At 45.2% G+C, this 18887-nt stretch overlaps 2 protein-coding genes across 7 annotated transcripts in view; both read left to right on the plus strand.

The window, feature by feature from the left end:
* Positions 1 to 14703, plus strand: part of LOC127064688 (probable serine/threonine-protein kinase clkA) — an 85211-nt gene extending 70508 nt beyond the window's left edge. For all 4 annotated transcript variants that reach the window (XM_050996132.1, XM_050996130.1, XM_050996131.1 and 1 more), the window contains one exon: positions 14098 to 14703. In XM_050996132.1, the coding sequence (XP_050852089.1) occupies positions 14174 to 14698 (525 nt within the window). In that variant the 5' untranslated portion in view covers positions 14098 to 14173 and the 3' untranslated portion in view covers positions 14699 to 14703. The remainder of the gene's footprint in view (positions 1 to 14097) is intronic.
* A 552-nt stretch (positions 14704 to 15255) lies between these two features.
* LOC127064684 (homeobox protein prospero) overlaps positions 15256 to 18887 on the plus strand; it is a 59808-nt gene continuing 56176 nt past the window's right edge. For 2 of the 3 annotated variants that reach the window (XM_050996123.1, XM_050996124.1), the window contains exons 1-2: positions 15256 to 17912; positions 18191 to 18673. In XM_050996123.1, the coding sequence (XP_050852080.1) occupies positions 15264 to 17912; positions 18191 to 18673 (3132 nt within the window). In that variant the 5' untranslated portion in view covers positions 15256 to 15263. The remainder of the gene's footprint in view (positions 17913 to 18190; positions 18674 to 18887) is intronic. The other variant, XM_050996125.1, reaches the window with a different exon arrangement.

Genomic DNA, 18887 nt, shown 5'->3' on the forward strand with positions numbered 1-18887 from the left:
CGCGCTATCTTCTCTTTTAATAAAAGAAAGAAAAAATCGAGATAATGAAGAATCGATTAATTAAAATTAAATTCGAACCCTCTTATCTTTCTTTCTTACGATATTAAATAAACGAAAGAATAAGAAGCAAAAGCAGGAATATCAAAATGGAAAAGTATAAAGTTGCTAAATATAAAAGATACAAATATAGAAATAGGGTAAGAGATATATGAGTGCGAGATATAGAATGAGACAGAACGAAAGACAAGAGTATCGACAAGAGGATACTTCGTTTCCATCGTCGTAAACTGGACCAGAGGCAGAACTTAAGGCAGTAAAGGGCGGTCGTAATACACGTAAGCCGACATAACGAGCCGCTGTATCACATAACAAAGTATTATAAAAGCATTTTATTGTTTGCGGGGAAAAGCTCCGCTCGCCTACGGCTTTTGCATCCGCGAACATTCGAAACGTATTACGTGTTTATGCGTTCCTTCACGCTTCGAACTTTGTGACGACGTGACGGCAACAATTTTCAGCGAAAAGGAAAAATATAGATAGACAGATGAATATATTTATTATACGCGAGAGAGAGAGAGAGAGAGAGAGAGAGAGAGAGAGAAAGAAAAGAGAGAGAGGGAGAGAGAGAGAGAGAGAGAGAGAGAGAGAGAGAAATGATCGAACTTTCCCAGAATTCAGTACTATGTTTGGATTATTCGAATGAATTGGCTTAAATTTAGTTTTCATTATTTCTCTTAATAAGTTTTTAACGAAAAGACGAAAAGACGAATTGTGAAGTAATTAAATAAAATTGAGTTAACAGCTTTATATTCTTCTCGCATCGTATGAAAAAAGGAAAACGAGAATCAACTCGGATAGTATAACTACTGATAATTTTCTTCGTCTGCGAGAGATAGATACGCTGTTAACGAATAACGTTAATCATCATAACTGTGAATAATACCTTAAGTATAACGTTTCTCTTTAATTGTTATAAAGAGAAAAAAATGAAACGTAACTCGAATAAAACATAATTGCTTCGTTCGAATTTCTTAAAAAATATATAATGAAAAGTCGACAATTTCTTGAAATGGATCTTTCCGTAGTCGTGGCAACGAGTATGCAAAGGAAACGTCGGTTAATTAAAAAAGGTAACTTCTCTCTCTCTCTCTCTCTCTCTCTCTCTCTATTACTCTTACTCTTCGGTCTCTCTTCTCTCTTCGGTCAGGAGACGTAATATTAATTATAGCTAAACGCCGTAAAAGTTTCTCGTTGCGGTAGGCGGAAAGCAGGAGCGGCGTGCATCAAGACTTATTAAAGCGATCCTTAAAAAGAATCTCCATAAATTTCAAACGTATCGCGCATTCACGCTGGCAACTCGTCGGTTTCTTTTTAATAATACGACGACGAAGGAAAAGTAAAGTGCATGCGCGCGGGACTCGACGGTCTCTCTCTCTCTCTCTCTCTCTCTCTCGCTTTCTCTCTCTTTCTCTATCTCTTTCTCTCAGTCTCTCTCGCTCTCTCATTCTCTCTCTCTCGAGACACCGGGAAGATAAAATCCGTATGCAGTCGGCTCACCTATGCAAAAAGCGCGGTATTTAGCGAGACTCGCAAATATATACGCGAATACTCGCTAAAGGGTAAAAGGAGTCGTATCCGCCACGGAAACGCACAATGGCCCGCGCGCGCGCAATTACGAGCGCACACACGGCCTCGATAAGAGTGTAGATATATATATATATATACATACACGTGCGTGTATTCTCCCATCTCTTTCTCTCTCTCTCTCTCTTTCTATCTCCCTTTCCTTTTTCTCCCTCCCTTTCCTTTCTTCGACCTTTCTCTCTTTCTCTTCGTTACGTGAATCTGCAACAAGTTTGCCAGATAGTGTATATGTATATGTTGTATGTATGTCTCTCTACATGCGTCTGTATATGTGTATATCTGTACATATTTATGCGAGTCACTACATATATATATATATATATATATATATATATATATATATATATATAATATACACACATATATATATCACGTAAACACAGTTATGAGCACAGCTAAGAACCGCTATCTCTACGATGGCGCTACTACTAATTAGGTAAATGCTCATTATTAATCAGTTAAGCTTTCGAATATGCACTGACGTTAAAGTTGCTGGCCTGGCAACTTTTCACAGATGAATTATACATACAACACAAATATTTGTTTTAACGTTATTACTTGTCGATTCATTCGATCGATTTAATTTAACAAAAATGAAAAGAAAAGAAAAAAGAAAAGAAGAAAAAACGAAACGATATCATAAGTATTTAGATTTATATCGAAACTTTCATCAAATACCGCTAAATAAGTGATCGACGTGATCGCTCACACGGGAAAAAATCTATAGAATCAACTTGTAAGAAGATACCGAAAGATTTCTTGTTCTTCGTTGCAAGTGTCTTGACCAAGGAAGAGAAGAAAGGCTAAGGAGAAGAGTCCGACAAGTGGGTTCTCCTTGAGCTGGAGACGCGATAGGGGTGAGAGCGGAGATTCGAAAGTGAGAGAGAAAGAGAGAGAGAGAGAGAGAAGATGCGCGTACGTGTATATCTGTGAGAGAAAGAGAGCGAGAGAGAGGGAGAAAGGGAAGGCGAGATTATGGCTGCGAGCTTGCCGATAGACGATGGCCAGGGACGAAGAGGGGTAACTCAAGACAAGTCTAAGTGAGTCTTCCGGCCGACAGGCAATGATAGCCCTGAGAACTGAGCTGACCCCCGGATATGTGTTGCGCATATATGTGGGGACACAGAGACGCGGACGAGGTCTCAACGTGTCACAACATTTTCTTCGTCTCTCTCTCTCTCTCTCTCTCTCTCTCTCTCGACAATGAAACCTTTAATAGCTCATTTCATAAATCGTGGATCATTCGATCGTAAGATTCTTGTATATATTTATAAAGAAACTTGTTATCTATCACGCATTTATATTTATCTTTTGTAATTAAATTTTGAAACAGATCGTTTTTAAATGAAAATTAATTTAACAATATATTGATATACGAGAAGGTATAAATCACATGTATGATATACATACGTATTCATATTTTTAATTTCGTAAATATAAGAGTAACATAATAAAGAACGATTTTCTTGAAGAATCTTAATAGAATATAGACCGAAGGAAAACATTAATTTCCACATGGGTAATAGTCGTGATATGTAAAAATCGATACGAATTAGGAAGGTATGATGGAACTCCTCTTACCTATCCTTTCTACCACCAAATAATTATACGGCGTGCCTTCGCTAAGACATGGACTACTAATTGTAAGTCGTAAAAACACAGTCCTTGAGATTTTTAACCGGAGGGACGATTAAGGTAAAGATAGCCATTAGCCCGTGATTCTCTAACCTTATTTTAATCGGTCTACTTCGTAATTTTAATTTGCAACGACGACGTTGACGTGGTTCGTACGTGTCATTAATATCCCGTCTCGTAGGTAGGTCTCAACCATTTGCCGCGTCTTACTTACATTCGACTTAAACCTTAATGAGAGTTACACGATAAGTTCGTATACGAACTCGCTTAATGACGTCGAAGGTATCACTTTAAATAGGGAGAAAGAGGGCTAGGATAGCTTCCAAGAGGAAGGTACGAGCGAGCTCTCTCTTTGAGCTACGTAGTACACGTAGCTTGAGAATGGATAGATGGATGGATAGGTAGATAGACGGGATGGATGAATGTGAAACGCGCTCTAAAGAAGTCATTTGTCTTCGTAGCCACTTTGCTTGTCAAATTGCCCGACCTATTATTAACCGCGTAGCTAACATTAGACGTCGTCGGCCAGGATTTAAAGGCACCTTGGCGTTTTAAGCCAATATCCTCTGGCACAAAGGACATCCACGTTCGATGAAGAATACTTTGGTCTTTGCCGTAAACTTTAGCTCCCCCTAAAGGTATTATATACTTCGTTCGGTCATTCTAAAAAAAACTCCAGGGTATTTTAATGACGTGTAATTCAAATGTACGTTTTATCTATTTACTTACAAACGCGAAGAAAGACACGAAACGCGGAAAGGGGTGTTGTCCAGTCTCTTTCTTATTTATTAATTCGGAAATACAGTAAATAATCGCACCATCGAGACCGGACGGCGATCGTGTCATAAATAGCCCTGGTGCTTATAGTTCTTTTCAGGAGACGAGCTCCACTAACCACGTGGTGTTCCAGCAAAAGTTACGTCGTATATCGAAACAATTCGGCGAGAGTTACCTCAGGTCAATAATTCTTCTGTTCTCGCGATCGTCCAGGTGTATCGCCTTCCGTACCATTGTCAACAAGTTCCGGATCTGAGATACCCGCCTACCTCGCTATCTCGGAATATTTTCACTTGGTCTCTCCACTGACCGATCGCGACCAATTAATTACTTTTTTTTCTCCCTCTTTCCCTGTCTCATGCAGTACTGAATAATTCACTGTATTCTGGACAAAGCTTACATTTTCTCTCCCTTTCTTTTCCTCTCTCTCTCGGTTTCCTATATCTCTTCGAATCTCTATCGCGTCTTGTAATTCTTAATTTCCGTAGTCATTTAACGTCGTTCATTCGTTCGCTGGTTCGTTCGTTTTACCATTGCACGTTGTATTTTATCTCGAGAAGAGTCGGCGTTTAATTAACGTGCACATTCGTCTACAAACGATTTTGTTTTGCGATGAACGCGTAGTCCGATAAGTCGTAGATAACGAATTAATGTGAGTAACGACGAGACGAAGGTCATTGAGGAATAAACAGACGCAAGGACTATCGGCTGGACCGTTGCCGCTGATGCTACGTTAGTGATAGTAGATAGGATAGTGTGGTAGTGGACGTAAGGATAGTGGTACTGGTGGTTGTAATGGTGCTGGTAGCGGTGCTGGTAGTGGTGGTGGTGAGTACTTGAGAGAGCTCGCCGTTTCCCTTATTCCTTCAATCAACGTCAGCTGGGGAGGCGAGTCTAGTGTGTACCCTGAGCAAATACTCGCGTGCTCCGCACTAGAGCAGCATAGAGCTCAATGACTACATCATCCACGAAGGTGGTGGTTAGCTAGACGCGCCTTCGCTCCGCACCAGACAGTCATTGAAATCGATTCCTCCCGCGATATAAGCGACCGGCCCGTAAACAGTCGTTAAATCGTCATACGCTCGAATACATCCAAGCTTCCTCCAATTTCATCGTCATTTTTCTCGATGACCGGTGCAACTTCCGTTCCCCTTATTTCGCCGATATTATTCGACGAATCGTATGGTACTCGAAGTTTTTTTGATAGAATCCTCGGGAGTATACATAGAAACTATATCTCAACGCGAAATAAATAAGATCGTAATTTCACGGTTAGGTCGAAATCGATTTCTACCTTCCTATCTCTTTCTTAACTATAAACGAGAAGGTAGTCTATAAACTCTCGACTTCATGTTTTCACTATTCGCGATTCTTTGCAAGTAATGTAAAATCGATTTTTACATATTTGTTATAACTACACTTGTTAATTATATCAATGTATTTATATCGAATTTTATACTGAACTGAACTGAAAGTTATAGATAGACTTAGACAAATACAAAAGAGTTGATCAATCGCAACGTACACGTAAAAGCCGAGTTCGGTTGGAAGAAGTATCGATCGAATCAGTGCAGCTCGAAAGCAAAGCTCCGAACCCTTTCCCTTCTTCCCTTTCCTTCCCTCTCAAAGTTCGTCGAAGGCTCGCGCCTGGAAAGGTCTCGTTAAAGTAGGAAGGAAGAGGACCGGATACGCGGCGGTTACGCATACATCATAGGTCGTCTAAACAAGCTGTTTAGACGACTTCAAGTTAACCCAAATTGACTCAATTGGATTAACCGCTTGCCGTGGCTCACCCGACACTTGGGAACCGGCCCGTACACGCTCGCCGTGTCACCGTATCCGCGAGAGAGACAGTCTTTTGCTTCTCATGCAAATACTCGTGTCGTGCGTTATACACTCATCTCTATCTCTTGTCTCCTTCGCTACTCGTGTTTTTTCTCAATGCCCTTTCCTCTCCCTCTCTCTGTCTCTCTCTCTCTCTCTCTCTTTCTATCTCACTTGCAAATTTAGCTGGTTAGCTGAATTGACTGCGTTTGGGAAAATTGGCTCGTCGCGTTTGCGGAGAAGAGTCTTCGTCTCCCTTTCTCTTTGACGAGTACATGCATATGTGTGAAGAGCTAGAGAGCAAACAAGAGAGAAAGAGAAAGAGAGACTCGTCTTTGGCTGTCCCGTTACGATGTACGAAGAGAGAGTACCCTCTCTCGCGCGCGTCAGTGTGGACCACGAAGAGTCTTCCGCTCCTCGAGCTCAACACACGTGACCCGCTGACGCACGTCGCGTCGTGCCTCCGTGTCCTGTCTCTCATGTCAATTTGTAGCGAGGCGAGGGCCACGGAAGGAAGAGGAGGAGGAGGAGGCGAGAGCCGGAGGCTTACGTCGAAGCGTAGGACATATTGAGGGAGCAAGAGAGAGAGAGAGAGAGAGAGAGAGAGAGAGAGAGGGATTGGATTGGAGTGTCCGTTCCTTGGATGGATACTCGCTTGGACCCTACTATACTTGCCATACTTCTACTATACACCATCTAGCTCTACTACCTACCATCTCCTCTCTCTCTCTCTCTTTCTCTTTATCTCACTCAGTCCCTCTCGATTGGATTCTCTTTATCAGTGCATCCACGAGTAGTATCTGTCTTTCTCTCCTCGTCGCGATATATGGATCGTCGGAAGTCACCTTCCTCATTATCATACCGACCGGCCGTTCGCGCACTCGGACACAGCCTTCATCCTGTGCCCTAGTCACTTACGCCGTGTGGGTGACCAACCCAAGTGCGAGTCGACTCTCGATCTAACGACGGAATCGCTCAGCCGTGGATCGTTCTCGTTCAGCCGAGAACCACTGACCTGGGGGACAAGACGCAAGTCCATTATACTCAATCACTGCGTGATTGGCTCAAACGATCGGACCACCGCTCGCCGCGCGTCGTTCTACGGAGGCTAGCGCGGACACGACGCGTCCTATCGCTTGATAAGTCAAGAAAGAAGATATCTACGTTTGCCTTCTTAGATTTCTCAAAGATCAAGCTTCTTTCGGTTAGACTTTGAGTTTTATTGAGAAAGGCTTACTGCAGCTGACCAGGTGTTTCTCGTTTCTCCTGGAGTCGTTAAAGGTATGTGCCTTGTGGACTCTTTATTTGCTGGACACTTCCTATCTAGAGCACCAATTCAGCTGTCTCGAAGATCACTATCTATTGGTCTATCGTGACTATTCGATTTATGATCTCTTCGAGTAATAAATATCTCTTTAACGCAGTCTAGTTTCGTAAAACTCAGATCAATCTGAAAGAGTTCGTCATGCCTCTCCGAAGACAGAAAAATCTGTTGGCTAACGGCGCAGAGCAGAAGGCTCTCTGGCTCATTGCTCGTTTCTGTTATACTTTTCGAAATGAGAACTTTCGTTCGCTCCCACGGATAGCCACGCGTACACACAGAGAAAGAACTTTGGCAATTGAATATAATTAAGTAATCTGAGGCGCCCGACGATATCCACGACACGAAAGTCGTCGTCGTCGCAAAAACTGGAAAGCGTGTTGGCCATGTGCCACAAGGAGACTTCGCCTCGAAACGCCAACAATAATAATGCCCGTAATCCTGGACGCTTTTGCTTGCCAATATGCCGCGGACGTATCTACATAACTACCTCGAAAACTAGCCCGTGGCCAATAAATGAGAAGGAAAGCCTTTGGAAATTCGTCGTTAAGCTACCCTCCGTCTCTTCTTCCTCGTTCCTACTTGCTCCACTCACGAATCTGGGACTCTTGACGTTACCGTCCTTTCTCCATCTCTTTACCAATCCTTTCTTTGCTGGAGAAAAAAAAAGATAAATGTGAGTACATACGTACCGGAAAGAATTACGTGGGAGAAGAAAAAAAAAAGAAAAGAAAAAACAAAAGAAAAAGATTAACAACTGCGCACATAAAAAGGTAATTCGTGTCTACATAGTCGACCTTTAATTAAACCGTGTTTTAAAAAAAAGATAAAAGAATATTTCTTCGTTGCATATCGTACGATCGTATAAAATCGAGGAACGAAGAAAGTAGAAAGGAAACGACGACCGTTACGCAAAGCTGGCACGAGTCAAACAGTAGATACTGGTTGCTCGTGCGACTCTTAAGACGTTGGGAGGGGATCCCAAGTTGATGAGCTAAGACGTTGGAGGGTGCAGTCGGTGGGGTTCCAACAATGGCAACAAGAAGCCGAAACGTCGGTTACGCCTCGAAACGGCAGCTGGCACGCGCGACTTCCAAGTCGTCTAAGAAGTTTTCTCTCTCTACCGTCTTCTCCCTTCTCCTTAGACTCACCTCTCACCCCAAGGAGTTCCTTCGAGGGGGAAAACGCAGTCTCGAGAAGTTACCTTGGTAGGAACCATCTGAGGGATACCTGGACATTTAAAGCGGGGGACGGCACCCAGCTGAACCACCTGAATACTACCGAGGGGGCCTTCTTTACCTTACAGTGGCGTAAAACTCATATTTTTCAACTAAAGATATCTTTCGAAAGAAGATGTTTTTTAAACAAGACATGCGTTTATGGTTACGTACTTATTTCGATTTCCAATCAGTTTTGTACTCGTTTTTCTATACTTTTTTTTACAAACATCGATCTTTTGCAATGACATTATCGATGACTTCTTAATTATATTAGATTAGATATTTTATTAACGATATAATTTCTCTTTCGTTGCGTCAATTTATAACAACATTTAATTAATTCACGATCAATATAATGTATGGCATGAAATGATTTATTTTATACATAGAATATATCATTTTCTTTTAAAGATCTTAAACGATCTAATATTTTGGTAAGTTTATTAAAAGACTACGCCACTGAGGGCAAGGACCGTTGTTCCTACTTCCTTTCCTAAGAGAGGACGAAGGGAGTCGTAAGATTTTTTGTAGCCTTCAATATCAGACGTTAGCGTTTCCCACAGAAGAAATCATGGGAACACGTAGGACCGATCGTGAAAAGTCTTCGGAAAGATTTGCAAGCTTGCCTTGGGAATTCGTTGACCTTGTCTTCCTTCTCTTCTTTTTCTATTCTTTTCCTTATAATATAACTTTCTTCTTTTGTATTCTCTTTTCATTTTTGCATGATTAACTTTTACTCGTAAACAAAATTTGAAGAAAAATATTTTCCATAAAAGTATCGAAGCTTTTCCTTGCTGTTCCATCCAAAAAATATTCTACAAATACTACATTCTTTATTTGATCTTTAAAACGATAGGACAAATTCCCAACGTAAAGTTCGTCATTAAAGTACAGTTCGATTCGCACTCACAGCATACAGGTAGTCGCGTGAATGAATACTGAAATCGAAATGAAAATCGAGGAAAGGTCATGCTCGCGTGCCAGAAATAACACGGCCGTGGCGTTGACCCACATTGTTTTTGAAACGCGATTAAACTCATTGAAAACGACCGAAAGTAAATTAATGGCCATAGGCCGCGTAACCACGAAAAGCGAGGCAAAAAGCGAAACAAATTTAACGAGCTGTGAATTATGAAAATCGGTGACAGGCCGACGCTTTTAAATACTCTCTCTCTCTTTCCCTCTCTCTCATTCTCTCTCTCTCTCTCTCTCTCTCTCTCTCGGCCTCCTCTCCGCCCCGTTCATCGGGCGCCAATCGGCACCCCATTACTCTCTTTCCCACCCTCACCTCCTCATCAGAGTTTGGTTTGGGCGCGTGCCAGTAAATCGAAACGATTCAAATGCAAAATAATAATAAAACAGCGGGTTCTGTCGATGGCCCGTGGTAGGTAGTCGTGATGCTGGTGGTGGTCGGAGGTAAGGGGAGGCGGGGTTGAGAGCGCATTAACGCAATTAACCTCCAATTAATAACACATCAATTGACACCCGGTCAACTTGTTGCATCGGAGCAGCCCGATAATATGCTGAACGCGTGTGAGAACTCAATGTGTACGTACACAAAGGGGGTGGTGTGTGGGTACGCGAACGTGTCTCTCTGCGTATAGAGAGCTGGATACGTAGGCGTTAGGCACGTAGACACATACACACATACGTACCTATGTACGTGTACGACGAGTCAATGTACATATGTAAGTGGAGGCGTCGTCCTTCGTAGTCGCGAGTGCATGCCGAGAGCGAGGGTTGCGTTTACCCACATAGAGGATAATAAAGAGACGAATGTTAGAATAATTTCGTAACAAGGGGAAAGAAAAAAGCAACGATGCATGGCGGCGTTCTATAAGGTAAAATGTGAAAGACGGAAGAGTCCACGAAGTTACCACCGACGGACATGGACTGATGACCATTGTACAGTTCCCATGCAACCCCCTGCGAACACTCTCACCGTATGATATCTACTAGAGGGAAAAAGACAGAGTAAAATTCCGATGCACATGCCGTTGCCATGTTACCCCGATGACGACGACGACGACGACGACGACGACGACGACACCATGTGGGGTACGCACGCCACATGTGATGCTTCGATACGGAAAACACCACCTTGCCCAGCACTCCTATACCTACTCTTGGGAGTAGGAGGAAAGAGAAAAATCGAAAAATATAATCGTCTCTTCTCTCGTTAACGACGCTTCTTTCCTTCCCTTTCTCTGGTTACACCACCCTCATACCACCCTGTATCGTTCACAATCGCCATTTAAGGATACCGTCGCGCATCGATCGCATTATCTTAATGTCTCCCGATATTAACCGAGCGAATCGGTGATGCGTCGCGATCATTAAACGTTTAATAGAAATGCTGCATTCGTTCGCGAGAAAGATAAAGCAACAGAGCGTGGTAACGACCGTCAGTCTCTCGCGAGACGGGATACATCAAAATCGGTGATGGAAATTACTAGGAATTTTAGTAACAACCTTTTATGAATATCACCGAACCGATCGAAATTATCGGCGTATCGTATTGTTTGGCGACTGCTAGTCGGAAATTCGCTTCTCCTTCAGCGCCCTGTTGACGGCGTTAGGCGCGTTGTGTGTACGTACCGAGGACTGTAATGCTTCGGGCATATATAACACGCACACGATATCCGATCACTGTAAAACACGAAGAACGGATTGCATGTGAACCTGTTCTCGGTTTTAGCGATCGATGATAAAGAGATTAATGAACGCCTTCCACGAGTCGGTACTTTTGTTCGACGGGTCTCCTCCTTAATTACCCGAGGTGTTGTAGCTAAAAGTTATCAGGCTCGATAGTTCCGAACAATAGCTATACTCTACGGGCCAGTCCGCGAATTTTCCTAAAGCGAATTGTAAAAGCACGTTTATACCTACTCGACACGGTTGCCTCTCACCCAACTTTTAACTTTAACTTCAACAAGCTCGCTTCGATGGATCACCTCTACCTGCCGCCATTTCTTCTTTCTTTTTTTCTTTTTTTTTCGCCTACTATTTTATCGAGGAACCCTACCACCATAGTCACCGCAATCACCCTTCGAAATCAAGTCACCTGCTTAAACGGTAAATGTCGCATGACGCACAGGAAGTGGTTGTTGGTGGCTCATCGTATGGTCTCGACACTATCTAAGCTTGTTACTAACGAAGAAAATTAAAACAAAATACAGACGAATCTTTCGAACGTTTCCTGTCAAAAATGTCTTCTACTTGAAGCATAGTCTGGTTCTAAAAGATTGAAAATATTTCTTCCTAACTAAATAAGCTCGATTCGATCAACGTGCATGAATATACATCCGAACGAGGTAGACATACGATCAGCGTAATTAACTCGACGTATATACTTTGAAATCGACGAAATGTGGGAGAGTTCCTGAAGCCATTTCCGGTCAGGGTACCGGCACCTCTTTTTGTTCTGCTCGTCTCACGCATGGCGGCACACGGGGAAGTAGCGTTTAAAAGTAGGAAGAACAGAAGTTCCTGTGACCCCCCTCGAAGCTCTCCCTTCTTTTTACCATACGCGCCTAGGTACGAGACTCTTGTAGACGTTATCGAGTCCGAGACCATATGTTATCTTTTGAGTAAGCAATTTGCGAATGTCCCTATCTTATCCTCTTTGCATCCTTCTTCTGAATAATGCCAACGAATATGTATATTCCTCGCTCTTCTTCGACGCGCATGTAAAAGTAGTGTAACTAGTCATAATTGAACGCTTGCGTAATACCAATTTAAATGTGCGACAAGAGGCACGCAAGATTATTCACGGTACAAAAAGCAGTTGGGTCTGCGTATCGGTTCTAAGAAGATCAATTCGGAATTAATTATAAGAAGATTAACGGGATTAATTAAAAAGTAATTGAATAGATAGAATCCTTAAATCGAAGCAATGAAAACGTTTTCGGCTGTTATTTGAAAGAAAATTATATTTTCAACAGAGATCTGTTGGTTTCACGAATCTACTTATGGGGAAAAAAAGAAATCTAATTAAGAGTTGATGTCTAGTATAAAAGATATACGGTAGTAGATTATTTCGAAGTCTTTCATTGACAAAAATTACTTTTGAAAAATTATTCATTGAGAAGATAAACATTTCTTCCCAAAGATACGAATATTTCGTTTCGCGTGCTCCGTATTTGCGGAATTTTTTTTCTAAGGTTTCCCATTCGTTACAGCAAAGCGATAGGCATGTATATTACGCGCACGCATTCCTATCACCACACCCTGTCGATTTATCGAGACGAGTACTCGCGCATCCTCGAACGAAGGCGGTTGGTGCGTAAGCGCGAACTATGGAATATGTCGGCCTATTGAGCGCAGGTGCTTTAAGCTGCTCAGCTGTTGCTTCGGAGCTCACGTACGTGATACATACAGAGCGCCTACGGCGTCGTGTTAGTTTCTACACGGAGTTGTCACATTAGACCATGTGTGTACAAGCTGCTTGCGTTTACGCACTTATACGCATCATCGATTCAACCACAAGAGTAACAGAAAGAGAAAGTAAATGATGAAACCGTTTCAACGTCGTACGTGTTGAATGTTAAAAAATGGAAACTAAAGTGGCAAAGAATCATTGTTACGAATACTTTTCAAAATACTTAGTTTTGTCGTTTTTGTCGAACGTAACATAAAACATAGATAATACGAGATACTTTTATAAAAAGTGAATTCCTTCCTGTCTGACCTATTGAACCCGACGAAATGCATTTTATTTTTAGTATAGTTTCCTGACTAATACGAGGAAAAAGAATAGATCGACGCACGTGCATAGGATCGCAAATAGACAAGAAGTATATAGTCGTGAATGTCGTCGAGGAAAGTTAGAAATGGAAGTGTGTAGTTATAAATATAGATACTCCTAGAACGATTCACGATGAGCGTGGCATTAATTATTTTTTTCGTGCCCCTTTCTTCGGGGGCGAGCATCGAGCATCGACCGACGACGACGACAAAGACGCATGAAGAGTCGAGTCGACTAACGTAAGCTACTTATGCTACAACGAATAAGATATTCAAAGCGAGCAATTTTCTTATGACCGCGACTCCCAGGCGCTTTCTCTCATTCTGTTCTCCTCTTCTTCGGTGTTTAGAATTTTTCTACGATGCCCCAAGGGACGTCTTCTTTTTTTTTTCTTCACTGGTCTTCGTATTTTTAAACGATCACTGCCACTGGTTACTCCCTACCCCCTTTTTGTTCGCGATCGTACGTTGAACCGACATAACTTATCGATTGATGGCTCGGTTGCGTGAAAAAGAAGAAATATATTATCTTAAAGTTCGACGACCGCGACCGGTCGGTTAGCTTTAAAGATTCTTACGAATTCGAAAGGAAAATTACGGGAATCGTCTATAGCCGCGTGTAACGGCTGTCAGACGTTGTTTCCGCAAATACTTTCTTTCGTTGGAAAGAAAGAGAGAGAAAGAGAGAGAGAGAGAGAGAGAGAAAGAGAGAAAGAGAGAAAGAGAGAGAGAGAGAGAGAGAGAGAGAATGAAAGAAAAAGAGGGAAGGGGAAAGAGGTAGAGAGAGGGAAAGCGAGAGATCGGCCGAAATAAAGTATACGTTTCTATTATGGTACGGATCGATCGTTCGTAGGAGAGATCGTATTCGAGTCGAATATACCTACTCTTGGATAATACGCATATATAAACTCTCGTTCCTTTGACTTTCAGACGGATAGAGGAACCGCAGCAGGGAAAATCGAGACGAGGGAGCGAGGGGCACCCAGCCCTTTGGCGAGTTCGAAGGATGCAGCTCCCAGGCGGGAGCACGAGAATTCCGCCCGCGAGAGCTCCGGCCTCCTCCGTTCGATCGGTGATCATCAACAGCAACAACATTTACAGTACCAGAAGCAGCAACAACGGCAGCATCAAGAGCAGCAACGAAAGCACGACGATAAACGACAGCGAATGCGTATGTGGTAGCATAATCGGCAACAGCAATAGCACCGACAAAAGCAGTAACAATAACGATAAGAAGATTAAGAAGAATAACAATAAGAACGAGACGTGCAAGGGTAGCAGGAAAAACTGCAGCGATAAAAACTTGAACGGAAGAAGAAGCGGCGTTGCAGGTCGTTTTTATCGTCGTAGCGAGAACGCCGATAAAGAAAGGAACGGCAGCGTTGGAAACGGACGGAAGAGTCGAGCAGTGAAGGAGAGACATCATCTCGTGGCGGCTACTACGAGGACGAACCGCCGACACCGAGTCACGAAGCATCCCCAGGTGTTATTGGCGTCAGCCCCACGGCGGAAAGTGCGGGGCGAGGAATAGTAAAAAGAAAACCAAGGGGAAGCGAGAAACGACGGAAGAGGAGGAAGAAGAAGAAGAGGAAGAAGGTGAGGAAGAAAGAGACGAGGAGGAAGTCAAAGTCGTCCGGCGGGAAGGAGCAGAAGGGTGCCGGCCTCGTCGACGTTGTCGACGGCGGCGGCGGTGGAGGAGGAGGAGGAGGAAGAGGAGAAGAAGGAGAAGGAGGCGAAGGAGAAGGAAAAAGCGAAGGAGGAGGAAGAAGAGGAGGCGACGGAGGAGGAGGAGGAAGACAAAGAGGAGGAAGGAGAAAAGGAGGCAACGAAGGCGAAGGCGAAGGTGGTGGAGAGGGAAGGCAGCCGCCGACTCAGCTAGTAGTAGTAGTAGCAGTGGGGATCGCGCGCGTCGGAAGGAACGAGAGAAGGAGAAGGAGAAGAGTCGTCGGTGGTAGGGGAAAGCGAGAGTGCAGAGAAGCAGAGGCAGCGCGCTGAGCCACGAGGGGGCTATTCGAGCGAGAAGGGGAGGGGTGGCAAGGAGCCCTGGCGGGGAGGGGACGCGGAGGCCTTCGGGGGGCCGACCAACCAGACGGCCGATGATGTCATCGGAGGAGGAGACCGAGTGTTTCGCCCTCTACGGAGCAACCACGGAAAGCAAGCAACAGCAACTCCTGAAGAAGCAGAAGCGCACCAGACAGCGCGTGGACGCCGGCGAGCCACGCAACAGCTACTCGAGCATACCGAACTTTAGCTCCCGGCCATCCTTCCTCGGCGGTGGTCTGTACGGCTCGATCTTCAGTGGTAGCGGGCCGACGTCGCATCAGCAACAACAACAACAACAGCAGCAGCAGCAACAACAACAACATCAACAGCAGCAGCAGCAGCAACAACAACAACAACAGCCACAGCTCCATCAACATCACCACCAGTCACAGCAGCAACAGCAGGCTGGAGCGGCTGGTAGTCAAGGTCACTTGGGTGCAGCGACGACGGGTCCTACAACCCAAAAGCATTCCGCCCACTTCGGCTTCTTCGGGGCATCGGGCTTCGGCCCCGCCAAGATGCTGAACGAATTACTCGGACGGCAGGTCAAGCAGGCCAGTGACGCCGGCGGTTCGCCGCCAGAGGGCGGACACGGGATGACCGGTGCCGGCATGGATCCAAACGCGAACCTCCAACCGGGGGCAGTCGTCAATTGCGACGACCCCGCCACAGCCGAGTTAACGCAACACATGCTCCGCGACATTCTCCAGGGTCGAAAGTTGCCCGCCCTTTCCGTGCAAGAGCAACCAAACAACAACAACAGTATACATAGCAACAATAATAACAATACCACCGCGGATATCCTCAAGTCCCAGCAACAGCATCAGCAAAGTCCCCAACAACAGCATCAGCAGAACAGTGATAGTGCGCGCAGTGGAACAGTGCAGAGTGGCGGAGAGGAAAGTGGTGATGGCAATAATGTCCTCGTGAATAGCACGAACCACAGTGATCGTGATACGGTGATGCCTGCTGACGCGGAGGATAGCGCCGAGGACGCCGCCTCCACGGCACGTGCCATGGAGGAGGCATTCGCTGAGGTAGGCATCGAGCCCGGTACCAATCTCGATGGCTCCGATTGCGATCAGAGCTTACCGCCCAGTCCCACGGCTCCGAGGTCGGCCTCGGTATCGGTTAAGGAGGAAATTCAGGACTCTTTGAACATCAAGCGTAGTCCTAGCCATTCTCCTTGCCCGATCATACCTAAAACCGAGACGAGCTCTCCTACGACGGAGTTGAAGCGCGCTCGGGTGGAAAACATTGTTAGCACGATGCGCAGTAGCCCCGCGCTTCAGCCTACTCCGGTAAACGGTTGTAAGAAGCGAAAGCTCTATCAGCCGCAGCAACAAACCGTGCACCATGTTCTCCAGCACGGTATCAATGACACTATGATGGACGACGAGGAGGAAAGCGAGGAAGAAGATGATCAATCGACGATAAAGCAAAAACGAAAGCAGAAGGCCTCTCTGAAGAGTCAGCTCAAGATAATGCACGAGCAACTCGCGGAGATGCAAGCAAAGTATTTGGAACTTTCGAGCAAGGTGGAGCATGACACGAGTGAGAGCAGCGACGCACCCGCCAGTCCGCAGCAACTACCCGAACCACCCCCTAGACCACCGAGACCTCACCCACCGGCGTTCAACGGCCTCCAGACTCTTCCGCCCGACCATCCGCATGCCGCGGCAGCCGCCATGTACCACATGGGTCATAAACTGTACCTCGGACATCAGCAGTCCGCACTCGAAAGGATGAAGCAGCATCAGGAGGCGACCGTGAGACAGCAACAACAGCAGCAACAACAACAGCAGCAACAGGTGCAACAACAGCAGCAGCAGCAACAGCAGCAGCAGCAGCAGCAGCAGCAACAGCACCAGCGACAAAGTTCTCCACAACCGCCTAGTCAAGCGCAGCAACCGAATCAGAGCAATACCGGACCGTCCACGCCGCAAACGCCACAACAGCTGACCAGCAGCAGCACGTCCCTGCAACAGAAGGACTTCCAAGAAAGGTTAAACGTCTTCAGGGGCGCAGCTGCGGCGGCAGGTTCCTCGGGACCACACATCACCGGTGCGGATCTCGAAATTCTGGCGGACATTCTTAAAACGGAAATCTCTTCGTCGTTCGCTAATCTGATCGACAGTATAGTCGCGAGGTTTGTTCAACAAAGGAGGATCGTCGGTAAGCAAAGCGAGGCGGCACAAGTAGCCACCGAGCAGCTGAACAAGGATATCCTGATAGCGACTCAAATGCTCGAAAGGAAATCGCCAAGGACGAAGGTAGTCGACAGGGGAGCTCCACAACCTACCGGTGGCCCAAACGGGCCACGGGGGCCCCTAACCGGTGGGCCCCCTCCAACGCAACCAACGGCTTTTTCCCAAATAGGGCCCATGGCTGGTGGGCACCATGGTCCTCACTCTGGTCCCACAGAAAATAATTTAAATCAGATGAATCAGCTACCCCCACACGTCAGGCCCGTTGGGATGTTTCAGACACCGATGCCGCAAAAAATATACGGCATCGGACCGATGCAGTCGCAACAGCAGCAACAACAGCAACAACAGCAGCAACAACGCGAACAGCAGCAAAGGGAGCAGCAACAACGCGAACAATATTGTAATCTGAGGAACGACGAGAGGGAAGTCAGGGATTCGGAACAGAACGAGGCTCTCTCCCTCGTCATGACACCGAAGAAAAGGCGCCAAAAGGTATTCTCACACTTTCTTTGGGTTTCGAGTGTCGGTTACGTTAGATCTGAACTCATCTAAATCTCGATTCATATCTATGTACCTACAAAATTGCAATACGATGGGATAATTCAGGTATAAGACACCGTTTGGTGGGTTTCGTGAGTTAGACGTAGAACCAAATATGGCTTTCGGATGTTTAACATAATAAGAGATTTCAATAGGTGTCCGGAGACCTAAGAAATGTAGCTCATTTTTAAATTTTACGTAAGGGAAGATCAATGAGCATCGTTTTTCAGGTAACCGATACGAGAATCACACCAAGGACTGTATCAAGAATTCTTGCGCAGGAGGGCAACGGATCTCAAGGAGGCAGTGAAAGTCCTCCGCCAGCTCCACCACCGAGACCTTACCACGCGCCACCACCAATGCTGCCAGTGTCCCTGCCAACAAGCGTAGCGATACCAAACCCGAGCCTTCACGAAAGTCAGGTGTTCTCGCCGTACTCGCCGTTCTTCCCGGGAATCAACACCCCACGTGGGGGCCATGCAGGTCAGGTACCAGCAGCGGGATCGCATCAGTTGCCTGCGAGTCCTCCAAGTGGACGTGTAGAACTCAGGGATTCACCTCCACTTTCGCATGCCCCGGCCATGTTGCATCCTGTTTTACTCGCGGCTGCACAACACGGTAGTCCGGAATATGGACACCTAAGGATGGACAACAACGACCGTGTTAGTGATTGCAACTCCGGAGACATCGGCTACGACGGAATTCAGCCTACAATATCCTTTTTTAATACTACGTAAAAAAGCATTACTTTTTTTCCTTCGATCAAACTGTATCGATCAATTGTATTCGGTTGCTAAACCGATAGAGATTAGAGAATCTATTGCATGCAGTTGTATACCGCGAGTATTACTTCGGTAGATACATACGAAATAAATGATAATTCGTGGCAAGTGCGAAGGAAAGTTAGGACTTGAAAATGTACGAGAT

Source organism: Vespula vulgaris, chromosome 6 (assembly GCF_905475345.1).
Source record: "Vespula vulgaris chromosome 6, iyVesVulg1.1, whole genome shotgun sequence".
Taxonomy (NCBI): Eukaryota; Metazoa; Arthropoda; class Insecta; order Hymenoptera; family Vespidae; genus Vespula; species Vespula vulgaris.